At 43.2% G+C, this 17,871-nt stretch overlaps 2 protein-coding genes across 2 annotated transcripts in view; both read right to left on the minus strand.

The window, feature by feature from the left end:
- Positions 1-512: 512 nt before the first annotated feature.
- On the minus strand, positions 513-13,636 carry LOC144696431 (dihydrofolate reductase). The gene is made up of 6 exons (XM_078567705.1): positions 13,507-13,636; positions 12,563-12,612; positions 10,440-10,536; positions 8,677-8,803; positions 6,980-7,095; positions 513-2,222 (listed from the first exon to the last, which is right to left on the minus strand). Exons 1-6 carry the CDS (start codon positions 13,590-13,592, stop codon positions 2,132-2,134), a joined length of 567 nt encoding a protein of 188 aa, XP_078423831.1. The 5' UTR covers positions 13,593-13,636; the 3' UTR covers positions 513-2,131.
- Positions 13,637-16,562: 2,926 nt separating this feature from the next.
- The window catches only part of cry1b (cryptochrome circadian regulator 1b), a 28,346-nt gene continuing 27,037 nt past the window's right edge, over positions 16,563-17,871 (minus strand). Inside the window, exons 11-12 of the mRNA XM_078567716.1 lie at positions 17,347-17,450; positions 16,563-16,918 (exon numbers count right to left, since the gene is read on the minus strand). Of these exons, the coding sequence (XP_078423842.1) occupies positions 17,347-17,450 (104 nt within the window). The 3' untranslated portion in view covers positions 16,563-16,918. The remainder of the gene's footprint in view (positions 16,919-17,346; positions 17,451-17,871) is intronic.

Genomic DNA, 17,871 nt, shown 5'->3' on the forward strand with positions numbered 1-17,871 from the left:
TAGAAGGACAAGGGCAGCAATGCTGCGAAAACACCATCTCCCTCTGCCCCCACCAAGTCACACACATCATCCTGACTTGGAACGATATCGTCACTCCATCATCACTGCGTCAAAATCCTGGAACTCCTTCGCTAACAGCACTGTGGGTGTATCTACACCACACGGACTGCAGCGGTTCAAGGCGGCAACTCATCACCACCACCTTCTGAAGGGTAGTCAGGGATGGGTATTTGAGGTATTGTTAAATGTTTACATTAGTAAAGAACTGAATAAAAAAGAAAATTACTTGGTGGCCACCCCCCACCTTATAAAATGTTATTTGTGTTGAAGATAATGAATCAAAATCAAGCTGTACCTGCAAACATGTCAGGAATTCTCAATGTAAACTGGATTTTCAGAACCAATTCTAATCTGCTTGCCATTTCACCAACAAATAACTATTTGATTTTGCTCTTTCAACTTCATTTGAGTTGAAGGTGAATGGGAACCTGGAAACAGACACTCGATCAGAATTGTGTTACGCACAAGTTAATGTCCACATTTGATTTGGATACCAAGACCTGATATGGAAGGGCTGACTGATTCACAACACAATAAATGAAGGAAAGAGGATTTTCTTACAAACTTGTACTGTGTTCCAATCATTGAACACTTTTATTCATCCAATAATACTAAGTTATATTATTTATGATACATTGAAGTTTCATAAAGTATCACACACACCGAAGGAATAAAATCAGCTTCTCTCTCAAGCAACAAGCTTTGTGGCTGACGTTTTGACTGTCCCCGAGGGGCAGAGTGGTAGCCCACCAGCTGAGTGCTGTACCGACAGCCCTCATTTCCCATGTTGTTGGTGGTCCAGGCTCTGCAGCCAATGGGCGGATATCGTTAACCCCGTTCGATCAGGGTTCTATCTCTGATAGAGTGAAACCTTGCTGTGAACGATTCTCCTGTTGTAATAGTGTGCATCGTTCCGTTAGACAAGGTGGCTTCTGCGAAGGTCATAGGTAACGCCAATTATATACATCGATACTAAAATCAACCTGACAAAACTCCACCTCAAAACAATTGAAGAGTTAAGTCAGGGAGTTTGAACCATGATAGGCAAGGCAAAGCATTCCATTTGTTCACTTACGTTAGATCATGATTTTAAAAATTGCCCGTACCGGTTCTGCCATGAGAATGGAAATAGGCAGAGACCCAGAAACATTTTAACAGCTGAAAACATTCTTATGAAGGATGTTTTTTTTTCTTCAAGAACCCAGGTTCAAAAAGAACGACTAGAATTATACCAGAACTGAGAGGTTATACCTATTGGCAACGATTGAGCAGTTGTGTGTCCTTTGGAGAGTTCAAGGGGTGATCTGCTGAGGTCTTCAAAATTATGAAGGGGTTTGATAGGATAGATGTAGAGAAGATGTGGGGGGGACTAAAACTAGAGGCCGTGGACATAAGATCAGCACTGATAAATTCAATAGGGAATTCAGGAGAAATGTCCTTACCCAGGTTAGAATGTGGAACTCACTACCACAAGCAGTAATTAAGGCAAGTAGCATAGACACATTTAAAAGGGAAGCTGGACAAAATTAGGAACAGAGGACATGTTGATGGTGTTTGTGAAGAGGGGTGGGAGGAGGTTTGTGTGGAGCATAAACACCAAAATAGACCAGTAGGGTCAAATGGCCTGTTTCTGTACTGTAAATACTAAGGAACGACAACCGAGGCCTTCAGGAGAGATTTGGATAATTATGAGAAGAAGAAAGAAATGCAGAGCGTCAGAGAAAAGGCAGAGGAATGGGATAATCTCTTGCAGAGAGCCAGCACAAACACAACAGGCTGAATGGCCTTCTGAGCTGTAACTCTTCTAATGATTCTGTGTAATATATAAATTCACCCCTGAAACATTCAAGACCATTGATCTTCACGAGATCAATCCTTTGGGTCGATGAGAGTTCAAATCCACTCACCCACTTGGAATCTCTTCTGATCCTTCTCATCCCATAATCCAAAAGATGTTCCAAATATTGGAATTTCCTCAGAGATTCCTTAAAATTCACTTTAACCTTAAACTCCAACACACCATAAAATTCACACACTTGTAACTCAATACTAGCCGCACAAGATTTAATATTTAGATCTGTTGTTTGCTAACTTTTTGAAAGACTTGAAATTTGTATTTGATGCCATTTTCCTCTTGGATTTCACTTGGAACTCCTGGAAACCTGATAGAAACAAAAAGATATCATGTGCAAAAACCATGTAACTCTGTGAACACAATCAAAAATACTGAAGCTTACTCCTTGTCAAAAGAACAGCATCCCAAGTTGTTTTTTTTCACAATAATTTGCATCATACAGGCTCCCAGTGTCAAAAAGGTAGATTTTAAGGAGGCTTTTAAACACCGAAGAGGTGAAGGATTTGAGGGAGGGAACCCCAGAGTGTGGAGACAAGATGGTTGAAAGCCCCCTTCACTGAAAGTGAAGCGGAGGAAGGAGCAGTATCTTAAATTAGAGCCGCTTTGAACAGAGATTCCCCTGATATAGAGAATACCTTAGATATGACTGTGGGATCTCTCAAGGGCAGATGCAGAAGAGGGAGGCCATTCAACCCATCTAGGCCAATCATCCACAGAAACCTATGCCGGGAGTTTCTTCGGAGGTCCTCCTGGATCAGCTGTAACTTTGGCAGATGATTGGTGGAAACTCTTTATACACGGTGCATCTGGGGTTTCCACCAAAGTTATCACAGCCAATCAGGAGGACTCCCCAGGAAATTCTCACTATTAGCGCCCCCCACCCCCGACGTGGGAAACCCTTAGAACTTAACATCAGTCCTGGACTTGCCTTTTTCCAAGTGTGTACCCATGTCCTGTGCATCCCCCTAAACCTGCGCTAGCCTGGAGCTTAACCATTTCTATTCCAGTTAGTATCTTGTATCTCACCATAAGGATCCCACCTAAATTAAACCCTTTCAAACGTGAAATAAATTTTCCACTCTTTCCTCCTCCCTTAGACTTCAACAGAGTAATCAACCTCATTCTCCCCACCCTCATCCTGTCCCCCAGGAATCGGATGTTCCGATACGTTCCCGAGAACCCAATCTGGACACAGTAGTCAAGGAACTGATGAGAGCACTTGCCAGCCAATCAGCACCCTTTTCTCATGCACTATTTCACAGAATCACACAGTGCATAAGAGGCCCTTCGGCCCATCGAGTCTGCACCAACACGTGAGAAACACCTGACCTACCTACCTAATCCCATTTACCAGCACTTGGCCCATAGCCTTGAATGTTATGACGTGCCAAGTGCTCATCCAGGTACTTTTTAAAGGATGTGAGGCAACCCGCCTCCACCACCCTCCCAGGCAGCACATTCCAGACCATCACCACCCTCTGAGTAAAAACGTTTTCCCTCACATCCCCCCTAAACATCCTGCCCCTCACCGTGAACTTGTGTCCCCTCGTGACTGACCCTTCAACTAAGGGGAACAGCTGCTCCCTATCCACCCTGTCCGTGCCCCTCAATCTTGTACACCTCGATCAGGTCGCCCCTCAGTCTTCTCTGCTCCAACAAAAACAACCCAAGTCTATCCAACCTGTCTTCATAACTTAAATGTTTCATCCCAGGCAACATCCTGGTGAATCTCCTCTGCACCCCCTCCAGTGGAATCACATCCTTCCTATAATGTGGCGACCAGAACTGCACACAGTACTCCAGCTGTGGCCTCACCAAGGTTCTATACAATTCCAACATGATCTCCCTACTTGTGTAATCTATGCCTCGATTGATACAGGCAAGTGTCGCATATGCCTTTTTCACCACCCCATTAACATGCTCCTCCGCCTTCAGAGATCTATGGACACACATGCCAAGGTCCCTTTGTTCCCCAGAACCTCCTAGTGTCATGCCATTCATTGAATCCTTCCTTGTCAAATTACTCCTTCCAAAGTGTATCACCTCACACTTTTCAGGGTTAAATTCCATCTGCCACTTATCTGTCCATTTGACCATCCCATCTATATCTTCCTGTAGCCCAAGACACTCAACCTCACTGTAAACCACCCGGCCAATCTTTGTGTCATCCGCAAACTTACTAATCCTACCCCCCACATTGTCATCTATGTCGTTTATATAAATGATGAATAATAGGGGACCCAGCACAGATCCCTGTGGTATGCCATTGGACACTGGCTTGCAGTCACTAAAGCAGTCTTCTGTCATCACCCTCTGCCTCCAACAACTAAGCCAATTTTGAATCCACCTTATCAAATTACCCTGTATCCCATGTGCATTTGCCTTCTTTATAAGTCTCCCATGTGGGTCCTTGTCAAAGGTTTTGCTGAAATCCATATAAACTACATCAACTGCACTACCCTCATCTACACACCTGGTCACCTCCCCAAAAAATTCAATCAAATTTGATAGGCATGACCTCCCTCTGACAAAGCCATGCTGACTATCCTTGATCAAACCTTGCCTCTCCAAGTGGAGATAGATACTCTCCTTCAGAATTTTCTCCAATAGCTTCCCTACCACTGACATGAGACTCACTGTCCTGTAGTTCCCTGGCTTATCTCTTCAACCCTTCTTAAATAGCGGAACCATGTTAGCTGTTCTCCAGTCCTCTGGCACCTCTCCCGTGGCCAGAGAGGAATTAAAAATTTGGGTCAGAGCCCCTGCGATCTCCTCCCCTGCCTCCCTCAGCAGTCTGGGACACAAATCATCCGGACCTGGAGATTTGTCCACTTTTAAGCCTGCCAACACCTCCAATACCTTGTCACTCCCTGTATCAACTTGCTCAAGAACCTCGCAGTCTCTCTCCCCGAGATCGATATCTTTATCCTCATTCTCTTGAATGAAGACGGATGTGAAGTATTCGTTCAACACTCTACCGTGTTTCAAGTTTGGTATTCTTGCAATTCTGTCCTGATAAGTACAGGATGAAAAGCTTTGGGAGCACTGTGCTAGATGTCCTCAGCTAGATAACATGGCTCCGTCTTCTCTGTGTTTTATACAATGCTCTCCTGCAGTGTTGGCATCATTCCTCAACTCCTTCAGACTCTCCTAAAGTTAGTTCAGAATCATTCATTATAATGTTAAATTTCATCTGCACATTTGTAAATACATCGCCCCCAGGTTCCCACTCCCTGATCCCAGAGGAACTGTCCTGTGCCTTAAGGGATTGTCCCTTATCCCTTAAGGGAAGCCTTTTGTCTGGTATTTCTAGGACAGCCTGTGGAGGCTGATCCTGGGAGTCCTCAGGGTGAGTTTGATTGATTCAAGTGGGACTGCGAGTGAGTGAGCGAGTGGGCCAGCAGAGAGATGATAATGTTGCGAGTCAACAAGATAAGTTGTAAGTTTTAGTTGATTTTAAAACACCCCTCTCCCTGTTATGGTCCCAAGACCACCTAGTCCTCACCCTCTCTCATGTTGAAACTGCACCCCCCACCCGACCCCCACCTGGTCTGATGGCCTCTGCTCTCAGTCACCAGCGCCCAGCACCCCCCACCCCCTGGTTGAAGTGTTCCTTAGTTTATTTCATAAGAGTTGATCACCCTGCCTGGTACACTGCACTCAGTACATCTACATCTCAGACAAGATTCAGGACCTGAACAAGAAGCAATGTTTCCTGGAGGTAAATTTGTGCATTTAAGTTTTGTAAAGGAAGTGTTTTTTTTAAGTTATGTATCATTTATTTTGTATTTTTTTCAATAAAAGTTTAAACTTAAATAGTATCTTAAATCTTAAGTAGTTTCTTGCTCAAATATTTTCTACAATTGCACACATCATGCCTGATGCTAAGGGTGGGTCATTCAGGGTTGGTCACTATATATATTTCCCTTTTATGAGATTAGGAATTAATTTACATCATAAAATCATATGGGATTTCTGTAAGGTTTGACTTAATATTTTCTCCAATAAAAGTTTGAAACTTAAGAGCTAGAGTCAGTGCCTTTCTTCACTAGTTTTCCACAATTGCACACGTATCATGATATTGGGGGATGCACGAGGATTTCCTTTATAGGGGTGGGTTTGCTGTCATTATAATTTCTTTTCATAAATTGGGTTTAACCAAGATGAGCAAAAAAAAAAGGTGACAACGGTTTTTTTCCCCAAACTGGAAAAGCTGACCAGTAATGGCATTTTCTGACTGGTAAGTAGCAATAGCAGCAACAGTTTGCCACTGAGAAAAAGCCAACTCCCCGATCAACTGGGGATCAACTGTTTTTGCCTGGTCTCGATTGGCAACCGTTTCAAATTAAATACAGAAAATGCTGAAAAAAAACTCAGCAGCTCTGACAGCATCTGTGCAGAGAGAAACAGAGTTAACTTTTCGAGTCCGTCTGACTTCTTCAGAGCTAAAGAGAAATAGAAATGTGATGGATTTTATACTGTTTAAGAGGGAGTGGAGCGGGTGAAGAAAATAAGTCAGGCGCAGGTGGGACCTAAGGGGAAATTTGACAAAGATGTCATGGACACAGGACAAAGGGAGTGTTAATAGAAGTGTTAAAGATTAAAGAAAGTGCTGATAGTGGCGTAAAGGCAAGAAAGCAGAAGGTGTTAATAGCAGAACAAGGGTGTGAAAGCACAACGTCGAGACAAGTAACTGATGGCCCTGTGGTGGGGTGGGGGGTGTGCAGTGGGATGACTGGGGGGGGAAAAAAGGATAAAAAATAAAAATAAATTAAAAATAAAATAAATTTTAAAATGAATAAAAAACAAAATATGTAAAAATAAATAAAAATTTAAAAATTGGGTTTAAAAAAATGGTTAAAGATGGAGGACAGAGTTCATGGTCTGGTCTGAAGTTGTTGAACTTAATCTTGAATCTGGAAGGTTGTAAAGTGCCTAAAATCAGAAGGTGGGGTGCTGTTCCTCCAGTTTGGGTTGAGCTTCCCTGGGAACTTTTTTCACCCACCCCAGTTGAACCGTTTTTCCCCATGTGGTGAAGCAAAAGGAAAAGGTTTTGATTCTTACTCATCAAGCAGCTTGAACGTCTCCCGGTCAAATTGTGGGAAGAAAGTATCAGTGTTGAATTTAGCCATGATATTTGTCAGATAAATCTGGTCGCAGTTTGGATGTTTCATGGCCTCCTGTGTACAGAAGCAAGAAATCAATTATTGGCATTGGCAACTCACAGGCAGTAACTACTGGGGGCTTTACAATGGGGTTTTTCAAATATATAAACATAGTTTAGCACAATTTTCTTCTCCTGGAGCAAGTCACTGGAAATGTGAACTGGCTGGAACATTCCCTGTTCATTTAAACTGTGCTGTGGTTCTGCTCATTTATCAACTCCATTCCAGTAAAATCGCCTGCAGCGAAACTAACCCATCATTACTAGTGATTACACAGCAGAAAGCAAATAATCCTCATCATGTGACATCGTAATGAAGTTAGAACAGCCCACTGCACAATATAAAATGTCCAAATCCAACTCAATCTGTTTCTAGCTGGGGGGCTGGGGCGGACATTTGTACAGCAGCAAATTATCAGGGCCAGAGTGATGATCCCGATTAAAAGCAATATACTACAGATGCTGAAGATTTGAAATAAAAACAGAAAAAGTGCTGGAAAAACTTAACAGATCTGGCAGGATCTTTGGAGAGAAACAGAGTTAATGTTTTGAGTCCAATATAACTCTTCTTCAGAGCTGAAGAGAGGTAGAAATGTGATGGGTTTTATGCTGTTGAAAAAGGGGGAGTCAGGTGGAGCAAAAAGGGGAAGCTCAGGGACAGGTTAAAGGGCAGGTGAGATTAAATTACAAAGACGTCATGGAACAAAAGGCAAGGAGAGAGTGGGAATGGTAGTAATAAACGAACAAAGCACTGGTCCAGAGTAGGTGTTAATAACAGAATAAAAGGTCAGCACTGTCTGAAAGCAAAATAGCAGAACGTGTTAATAACAGAATAAAGGTTAGTGCTGTCTGAAAGCAAAATGAGAACAAGATACACACTGGCACCAGGGGGAGAAATTGATCTGCTTTGGTTTCCAAGTTTGGGGTGGGGTAAGGTGGGGTAAGGTGGGCAAGGGAGTTATGGTGTCAGAGGAGAGAGTTTCTCATATATTTTTCCTCTCAAACTGGGTTTTTAACCTGTTTTTTTGCCACTCCCAAGGAGATCATGATCTTGGGTGGTGTGGAGTGTCTTATATTGCGATATGAGGGGGCAAGTTGGCTAAGGTAGATTGGGAAACTGCATTAAAGATAATGGCAAACATTTAAAGAATTAATTCATAATTTTCAGTGATTATAAGGGATATAAGGTTTTCCTTGGGAACATGGCTAACAGGGAAGTTAAAGATAGTATTAGATTAAAGGAAGAGGATCATAATGTTGCCAAAAGAGTAGTAAGCCCGAGGATTGGGTGGATTAAAATTCAGCAAAAGATGACAAAAAAATTTGATAAACAAAGGGAAAATACAATATGAAGTGAACTGGCAAGAAACATAAAAACATTTGTAATCACTGCTATAGATCCTTTATATTGCTGAAAAAAGAGACATGTCTAACAGGCTGTCTGGCGAAAGCACCAGGAACTGGCATCAATGCAAATCCCACATGTTGAGGCTGTGTCATCTCCCCAATGAACAAGAGAGCAGCTCAATTGTGGAACACTGACACAACCTGATCTGATAAACGCTGCATAACTTTAATACTGTTTTCACATCGTTACCTCAAAAGGTTTGACGCCACCTATAACCCATATTGTTTCAATCTCTTTACTCAAGGGAGGGAGCGAACCCAGTTGAATAGCGCTGGGCAGGTCACGGCAGAGATAGTTCGTGTTCTCAGGCACAGAACTGATTTTAAAACAAAAAAGTAAAATTAAAGTCATTCACTTTCTTAGGAGACGTTGTAACTTATAGATTTAAATCATTCTTGAAATATTTACCTGCTTTTAAATTATTCTTCATAAGATTTAACTGTCAGTACTTCATTCTCTGATCAACGTACAGGAAATAAATGGGAGCTACTTTAGTCCCAAGGGCTCTGTGTATTGGAGAATGATATAAAAGGAATTTTCTCAACAAATGGATCTAAGCTAGTTTTACTTTGACAGCGATATTTGTAATCAAAGAAATATGTTTTACTGAAAAAAAGAGACAATGTTGAAGCTTTTCGTCTTGCACTCATCAGGACAGACACAAGAATACCAAATTTCAAAGGGAACAACAATTTATACTGCATGAGAAAAGGGTGCTGATTGGTTGGCAATACTTCTCAAAAGAAAAACTCATTCCGAACATGTCACCCTTTATAGTTTCGATTGGAGCTCTCCTTCGTTGATATCGCCCAAATTCAGCAGTTCAATTCTCAGGCTCTCTGAGACACAATGAGTGGGATCTTGCCCTCTTTAAAAATAACCATGGGTCGGATCCATTTTCGGGTCCTGATCATGAACTTGCTGGCAACAAGTCCACCAGTGCAATCTAATTGAGTGCCTCCCGCTGTCTAGGGCGCTTCCACCTTGAGGCACCCTCTGAAGAGGTTTAAACTTTTGGAAAATAAAGAACTGCCTGGCCACCACTCCAGAGGGGAACCCCTCCACTGGGTAGTTCACCACTCGCTGCGAGGAGTTGGGTAAGAGGCCTCCTAGGTTCCGGGCCAGCCACCAAAATCTCAACAGCACCCCCAATCTGCCCACAAATTGGCATTTATTCAAATTGCCTACCCTCCTCTGTAGTGGGGGGGGGCGATAACCACTGCTGGTTCCACCCCACCTCCAGCAAGATCAGTCAGAGGTGGAAACACAACGCCATCCTTCCCAACTTTCCTCCCAGTCTTGCCTTCAAGCGCCCCCACAGTGGAACCGGGAAGATTCCGCCCGATTTTACCTCACTCGAAACCTACCCACTTGCAGAGTTAAAATTGGGCCCATAATAACTTTACACTGCCTCATGGGTCAAGAGCGCTGGTTGAACATGGTGGGGGTGGCCCTGTCTTTAATAGTGATCCCTCACACACAGCAGTTCACTCAATGGTTGAGTCCATGTTCAGCCGTGGACTTCTTCAATTCCCCTCAGAATTGTGTCCATTTTGGGAAGGTAAAATGGAGTATTAATGTATCAAAGGGCTCTCGATCATACTTTTCCCAACTTTCATCCAAAATTCATCTCAAAAATGACTGCTATGATACATTTGGTGTTCAGCTAGGGATCCGGGAGGTCTCAATATTTTCAAGTACCTAGGTAATGAAAGGAAGGTTAGTCGTGGAACAGGGCTGATGAGCTGAGATGACAGGTGGACAACACTTCAAACCGATTAACAATTCAATCCATTAAGAATTTACATTCCGAAGATTTCAAGGCTCACATCTCCACCTGTGAACTGGAAGTTGTCAGTTTCCCAGTGAAGAGAATGAAGATTGCGCCCTTTATGTGTTTTGTAAGTCCAATTTCTCTATTTTGTGACAATTTCAAGTCATGGACAACTTACCTCAATGTTCTGCTTAAAACTACACAATAGCAGTTTGGCAAAGATAAACAGTCTTTAATGGCACTTCCTTTACCCCAGATCACAAGGTTTTTCTTGCCTGAAATTGAAATAGTGTAAATGATCTCCATTTCATTCAATTTGACAGTTGAATTTAGAATCAAAGAATGACCACGGCACAGCAGGAGGCCATTCAGCCCATCAAGTCTGTGCTAGAACTCTACAAGAAAGACACAAATAGTCCCACCACCCAGCCATTTCCCCATCCTGCAATTTTTCTCTCTTCATGTGCTTATCCAATCCCCTTTGGAAAGCCATGATTGACCCTGCCTCCACCCCACTCATCAGTGCATTCCAGGCCCCAACCACTTGCTGCGTAAAAAGGTTTATCCTCATGTCACCATTGCTTCTTTTGTTATTCACTGTATATCAGTATCCTCTGGTTCTCAATCCTTCTGCCAATGGGAACAGTTTCTTCCTACCGAATCTCAGAAACCCCTCACAATTTTTGGAGCACCTCTGCCAAATCTCCTCTCAGCTTCTATTCCCTAAGGAGAACAGCCCTAGCTTCTCCACTCGATCTGCATAACTCCTTCACCCCGGAAATCTTTACTGCACCCTTTCTAAAACCTTCACATCCTTCCTTAACTGCAGTGTCCAGAATTGGACACAATATCCCAATTTGGGCTGAACAAGTGTTTTTTTAAAGGTTCACCATTACCCACATGGGCCCCAGTTTTGTCTGTCTCTTTATGGGGTATGTGGAACATTCCTTCTTCCTGTCCTACTCCGGCCCCCTCCCACAACTCTTTCTCCGGTACATCGATGGCTGCTTTGGTGCTGCTTCATGCTCTCCTCTGGACCTGGAAAAATTTATTAATTTTGCTTCCAATTTCCACCCCTCCATCATTTTCACGTGGTCCATCACTTTCCTGCCACCATGGTTAAACTGACTGCCCTGTAGTTGCTGGGTTTATCCTCACACTCTTTTTGAACAATGGTATAACATTTGCAATTCAGTCTTCTCTGGTCTTCTGGCACCAACCCTGTATCTAAGGAAGATTGGAAGATTATGGCTAGTATCTCCATAATTTAAACCCTTACTTTCCTCAGTATCCTTGGATGCATCCCATCCTGCCCTGGTGACTTATTATCTTCAAGTACAGCCAGCCTTTCAAATGGCCCCTCCTTATTAATTTTTAGCCCATTTCATAAATCAACTACCATCGCTTTCACTATGACTTTGGCAACATCTTTCTTGGTAAAGACAGATGCAAAGTATTCATTTAGCACCTCAGCCATGCCCTTTGCCTCCATGCATAGATCACTTGTTGGACCCTAATCAGTTCAATCCTCCTTTTAACCACCTTTTTACTATTTAATATTTGGATTCCCTTTTATATTGGCTGCTAGTCTCTTCTCATACTCGCTCTTTGCTTCACTTATTTCTCTTTTTTCCCCCATTTCCCTCTGAACTTACTATATTCAGCTTAGCTCTTATTGTTTTATCAACCTGACATCTATGAACTCTTTTTTCTCTTTCATCATCCAGGGAGCTCTAGATCTCTTTGTCCTACCTTCCCATCTTGTGGGAACGTATCATGTCTGTAGCTGAACTATATCTTCCTTAAAGGCAACCCATTGTTCCATTTCAATTTTACCTGCAAATCTTTGATTCCATGAACAGATCCAAAAAAAATCCATTCTAGAACATTCTGAATGATGTGATCTGAGGTAGTGGTTCAAAGGTAATAAGTGATTTGTGCTTTCATGTTGAATGTTACTTGTAAAGGTGCTGAACTGGACATGGGGAAAGCTCTAGGACTGATCAGTTCACACCAGCCCCCTTACTCTCAATTGGACACCAGTTGGGAAATGTTTCTCCCAGTGTCCCTGTGAGTCCATCCCTTGGCTCAGTTTTGCTTTCCTGGGGGGTGGAATTACTTTTAGCCCAAACAAACTATCACCCGGACAAAGGAATAAAGCAAAGGATAAAGCTAGGAGACTAGGGATAGAGTTTAACAGGATTGGCAATGTTTGAGTTCAGCTGAAGAGGAATTGCAAGCTAGAACAGGAGTTGGATCATTTCTCAGCAAGTGATTCTCTGCATCAACATGCCAACATACCTGGGGTGGATACGGTAGTTATCCTCGAAAAAAAGTAATTAGATTCATTCCTGCAGAAGAGAATTTGCAACTTAAACATACAAGATTTATTGGGCAGGATTTTACCTCCATTAAAGATAATCACAAGTTGGAACCATTACTGGGTCCCTCCAGAAGCTTGCCCCCAGCCTGATCTTACACACAGGGCGGATGTGTTGTGTCACCCTAATTGCCCTCCCATCCTACCTTCCTCCTGGTCCTGCCCCTGTAAGCATTTAAACATTTAGACTTGCTACCCTAGTGAAACATGGTCATTTACAAACAATTATCATCGGGTCAACAGCGTGGACGGGGTTGGCAGTTCTCGTGTCAACATCTCACTCGGTACGGACCGCCCATGAGCTGCAGGTGGAACAAGACCATCGTTGTGCTAACAAGAGAAAGACGCTGACAGCGAGGGCAGCAGCCTAGACAACATTAAAGACTAGCTTAACTAGAACTCCAGCAGTCAGGTCATTCATGATCGGAATGCTTGGAAGATCACCATCGCCCATGCCACTCGGCTTGGCACTTAAGACGACAATGCTGATTCGCTGCTCGTCAGGCGGGTAAAGCCATTGCAAAAACAGAATTACCTGGAAAAACTCAGCAGGTCTGGCAGCATCGGTGGAGAAGAAATCAGTTAACGTTTCGAGTCTTCACGACCCTTGGGTCGTGAAGACTCGAAACGTTAACTGATTTCTTCTCCACCGATGCTGCCAGACCTGCTGAGTTTTTCCAGGTAATTCTGTTTTTGTTTTGGATTTCCAGCATCCGCAGTAGCTTTTTGTTTTTAATCAAAGAGGTGCCCGCTGCAGCAAAACATTCTCCACACTGACAATTCCCTCTGTATTCCCACCCCACCCCAACCTCTTAAGGCCCACAAACAGGTCCCGCACAGTGAAGACAAAAGCTTTAATACTCACGGTAGGACCCAGGGCACGTTTCCACCGACACCGATGCCCATGTTACTGTCAGCTGCCGCGATCAGGCGCACGGGTTTGCCATCCATTCCGGACCAGGAAGCTGAGGCAGGACCAGGAAAGCTGAAGGTGGGTCAGGGAGACTGAACCGCCTGCTCCTACACCGGAGACTGAGCTGCAGGCTGACGAGAGTCGAGTCTGCAGAGCTGACTTGAAGCAGCCAGTTAAATGGAAAGTTAGCCTCTTAGTCACCCCTACAGAGGGAGGTGGTGGGGGGGGGGGGGGGGGTGGGGGGTGTTGAGCCCCGCCCACAAGAGTGAAATTGACACGAACTTTCCACTTTTACCCCGTTGGTTTCGCCGCAATAGTCCTGGAAAAAAGTTACACCTTGATAGCTGAGAGCTGCAACTGGGATTTGGACAGCTTCTAAACAGCTGCTAAACAACCTCACTTTGTCCCTGGAAAAGCTCATTTTATATTTGTCAGTTTTCTTCGTGATGGTAAAAAACATACTTCATTTTAAAAGTTTGCTCATCCTCATTATCATGACATCATCATTTATTTCACTCTCTGAAGGTTTAAATGGTGTTTTTAACTCCCTGCTGCGTTCCCGTGTTGTGAATCCTTCAATTGGATTGGTTGCCTGCCTGCTTATCAATATCACCGCCGCTTGTTCTAGACTTGGTGCCAGACTTCAACTGGGAAATGGGGAGAACAGAAGATCTTTGTGGGCGGTTTTTTTTTTAAACATCAACAACGAGCGCCATCGCTTTACCTCTGACTGCAAAATTTGGGCCATTTATGATTCGATGAGTTTCTTTTTAATTCTGATTTGGGTGAGGTAGACCATCCGAATCTGCTCCGCCAATCAGTGAGATCAGGGCTGATCTGATAATCCTCAACTCCACTTTCTGCCTTTTCCCCATATCCCCTTGATTCCCTTACTGATCAAAAATCTGTCTGTCTCAGTCTCGAATATACTTAACAACCCAGCCTCCACAGCCCTCTGCGATAAAAAAAATTCACAGATTCACTACCCTCTCAGAAGAAATTCCTCCTCGTCTCTGTCTTAAATGAATGACTCCTTACTCTGAGATTATGCCTTCTGGTCCTAGACTCTCCCACAAGGGGAAACAACCTCTCAGCATCTACCCTGTCAAGCCCCCTAAGAATTTTATATGTTTCAATAAGGTCGCCTCTCATCCTTCTAAACCCCAATGAGTACAGGCCCAACTGACTCAACTGCTCCTCATGAGAAAATCTCTCCATACCTGGGATCAACCTGAAGGGCTAACTGTTTCTCTCCACAGATGCTGCTGACCTGCCGAATACTTCCAGCATTTTCTGTTTTTGTTTCGGATTTCCGGCATCTGCAGTATTTTGCTTTTGTACAAGATCTCCTTTATTCTTTTTATGTTTATTATTCAAATATATAAACATGGAAAGATTCTAAAACATAGGCAGAACAGAAGGGTTAGTTTTGATATTCCCAAATGAGGAATCCTGGTTCTTTTTAATTTCCCATTTCCCAGCCTGTTCTCTCCTCACCCAGTTTATCATATTGTCTCAATCCCTGTCGGGTTACTATTGAGCATTAGAAAGCCACTATCATAAATGCATATGAGACAGAGGAACAGAAACAAACACATCTGTGCAATAATTTATTCAATTTTTAAAAAACATGTTTTTCCAGTTTATGTTCCTGATTCTGGCTGTTTCACCAGATGCAAAACAAATATTTAAAAGATAGACGGTGCAGGTCTGTGTGTTCTGATGAGGATCGTAACTGAAACATTAACTTATTTTTCTCCACACGATGTTAATTGATCTACAAAATTTAGAAAATGGATGTATTCAACTCTGGCCTGAGCATTGTCTCTCATTTGTGCACCTATGTGCCACCCTGAATTCCTCTAATTACAGCCTGAAACACAGCATTAGTTTTCAAATATCCGCTGATGATACCCAGCTCTTCCTCGCCACTACCTCTCTCAACCTGTCCACTCACTAAATTGACAGATTTCTTGACTGACAATTAGTAGTAGATGAGCATAAATTAGCTCCAATTGAGGGAAAGAGTGTTTATAATATTCCTGTGAAGCACCCTGGGATGTTTTATTATGTTAAAGAAGTTATATAAATGAAAGTTGTTATTGCTGGCTTGTTACTCAGTCTGCTGACTACAAGTTTTATACAAGTAGTCTTGACTATACCAGTGTTCCACTTGAGTTTTTGATACCAAGGCCAGGATTTTCCTGTGGGTTTCATGACCCCACCATCAGGCTGAAATGGGGATCAGAAGCCCGCAATGTGTGGGGAACATTCTTTCACCTATGATTTTCCTGCTATAGGAAACAGCAGCAGATGCCATGGCAGGTAAATGTGAGAGAGAGCCTTCAAAATGGAGGTGTCCTCTCTACAACTTTTTAAAATCTGAAATAAAAAATAGGTCCCACAGCCGGGCCACCATGTTGGGGAGTAAACCACTCCACTGCCCCCAAACAGACCGACGGGGGGGGGCATCTAAGCCTGACAGGCGTGCTGCACCACCCCCCCCACCCCCCCCCACCCCCCCCCCCCCCCCCACCCCACCCCCCCCCACCCCACCCCTGGCAACCTGCCCCAGGTTTGCCACTGGGCAGATGGCCTTTAAGCGACTGGCCTGTCCCCCACCACCTGGAGGCCAACCGGAAAATTCCAGTCAGCCTCTGACAACACGCCTTAATAGACCCTGAATGAGGTGAATGGACTATCCGTCGCTTGCAAGCTGGTCAATTCATTAATTAGGAATTAAGACATGTTGCCAGAGGCCTAGAGGGAAATTCCACACCCGTCTGCCTCCGTTCCAGCCCCTAGCTGAGCTAAAAATCCAGCCCCTGGATAGTATTTTTAGTGTGAGCATTTACAACAGTTCGAGGGTCCACTCATCATTCTTTTGTACATTTTGGTCTGAGTTTATACATGGGTCTGATTGAGAGGGGGACAGGGAGCAGCAGCTCAATGGTGAGATGTCAGAGGGACGAAGGCGGATGCTGAAATAAGGATGGCACAATCAGATGCACAACTCTGCCTTTTTATTTACAAAATTAAATATTGCATCTGGATGGAATATTATAAAAATAAATGTCTAAAACTAAACATGCTATCAATAATTTACAGGATTTAACTTAGGAAATTCAAATTAATTATTTACAGGTGTATTTAATGACCTTTCACTCCAACCTTGCAGTATCATCTTTGCTAAACTTGTGCAAACATTTACAGAATGCATTTCTCAATCTTTCCTTCTCCATATTTCAGATCAACCTTTTCCTTAAAAATAAACATCCAGATCACTCAATCTGTGCTATAATCTTCCTCGGTTGTCATTCTTCCGAATGTATCTTTCTATTTCCCCCCCTTGTTTCCAAGTGCCCTGAAAGAAAAATAAACACGGAATTTAGCTGTGCACCCGGGTCAACTATTGGCTTTGTTCTGTAAGACACCTGAAAATAATTTTTAAATATTAAATCCAACATTTTAACTATTTTCAACATAAGTTTAAAACATCTAAATATGTTATCAGTTGCGCTCAATTTCAATAAATGCAGATCCAAAAATGCAGTCCCTTCTCACTGTTCTTCTTGGCTTTGCACCAAATGGACAGGAAGCTGAGTCTTGATCCCATCCATCCATGTTAACACTCACATTGCATCAGGTAAGTGGGTGAACGGATATGGGAACAGGCTGGGTAAATGTGATTAAGGTCATGTGCTGGCATGGAGGGTAATAGTCTCTTTCCTGCCATAAAATCCACATTTGTATCTGAAAGGACTTGTATTGTGCCTGTCTGTATGTCCTTACCTAGTTACTACTTTGCCTGTGAACTTTAGGCCCTTCTGCTGGCATTTCTTCCCCAGGACTGGGCTGTTTTCCAGAGCTTAGGCTGCTGCTCAAGCAACTCCTCCCTGAAATACAAAATCCACAGTAACTGCAGCTAAAATCAAGCTTATTTTAAATGTACAAAATTCTCTTCAGTACTTTGCTTGTACTTGTATCAAATAAAACACTAAAAAGGCTGCAAGTCTCCTTGCCTAAATCAAGATACTGTGCCCTTGTCCATTCTCATTTGTGAAGCAGCCTGCAGAGTGATCAGATGCACACACAGGGTATTTACATTATTTTATTTTATGTTATATTAGGCCGAATCTTTTGAGGAGTGCCAATCACCGTCGGATTGCCACTTGTTCCTTTTTACTTAAGCACAGCGCCATAGCTCCGCATTTCTGGCCCGGACTTCTAAACCAGGGCTGTTCAGAAATGCGGAGCGTACCTGTTCTGGAAGTCCTTCTTTGTAGGCAAGATCATTGGAGGATGCTAAGCCATGCC

This window comes from Cetorhinus maximus, chromosome 22 (genome assembly GCF_964194155.1).
Source record: "Cetorhinus maximus chromosome 22, sCetMax3.hap1.1, whole genome shotgun sequence".
Lineage (NCBI taxonomy): Eukaryota > Metazoa > Chordata > Chondrichthyes > Lamniformes > Cetorhinidae > Cetorhinus > Cetorhinus maximus.

Excerpts from the sequence above, each read along its gene's own strand:
- LOC144696431 (XM_078567705.1), bottom strand. The coding sequence starts at position 13,592 with ATGGATGGCAAACCCGTGCGCCTGATCGCGGCAGCTGACAGTAACATG. Across the intron at positions 12,613-13,506 it reads AACGTGCCCTGGGTCCTACC|GAATGAATCTAATTACTTTT; the intron begins GTGAGTATTAAA and ends TCTCTTCTGCAG. Across the intron at positions 2,223-6,979 it reads ACGTTCAAGCTGCTTGATGA|GTTTCCAGGAGTTCCAAGTG; the intron begins GTAAGAATCAAA and ends TGTTTCTATCAG.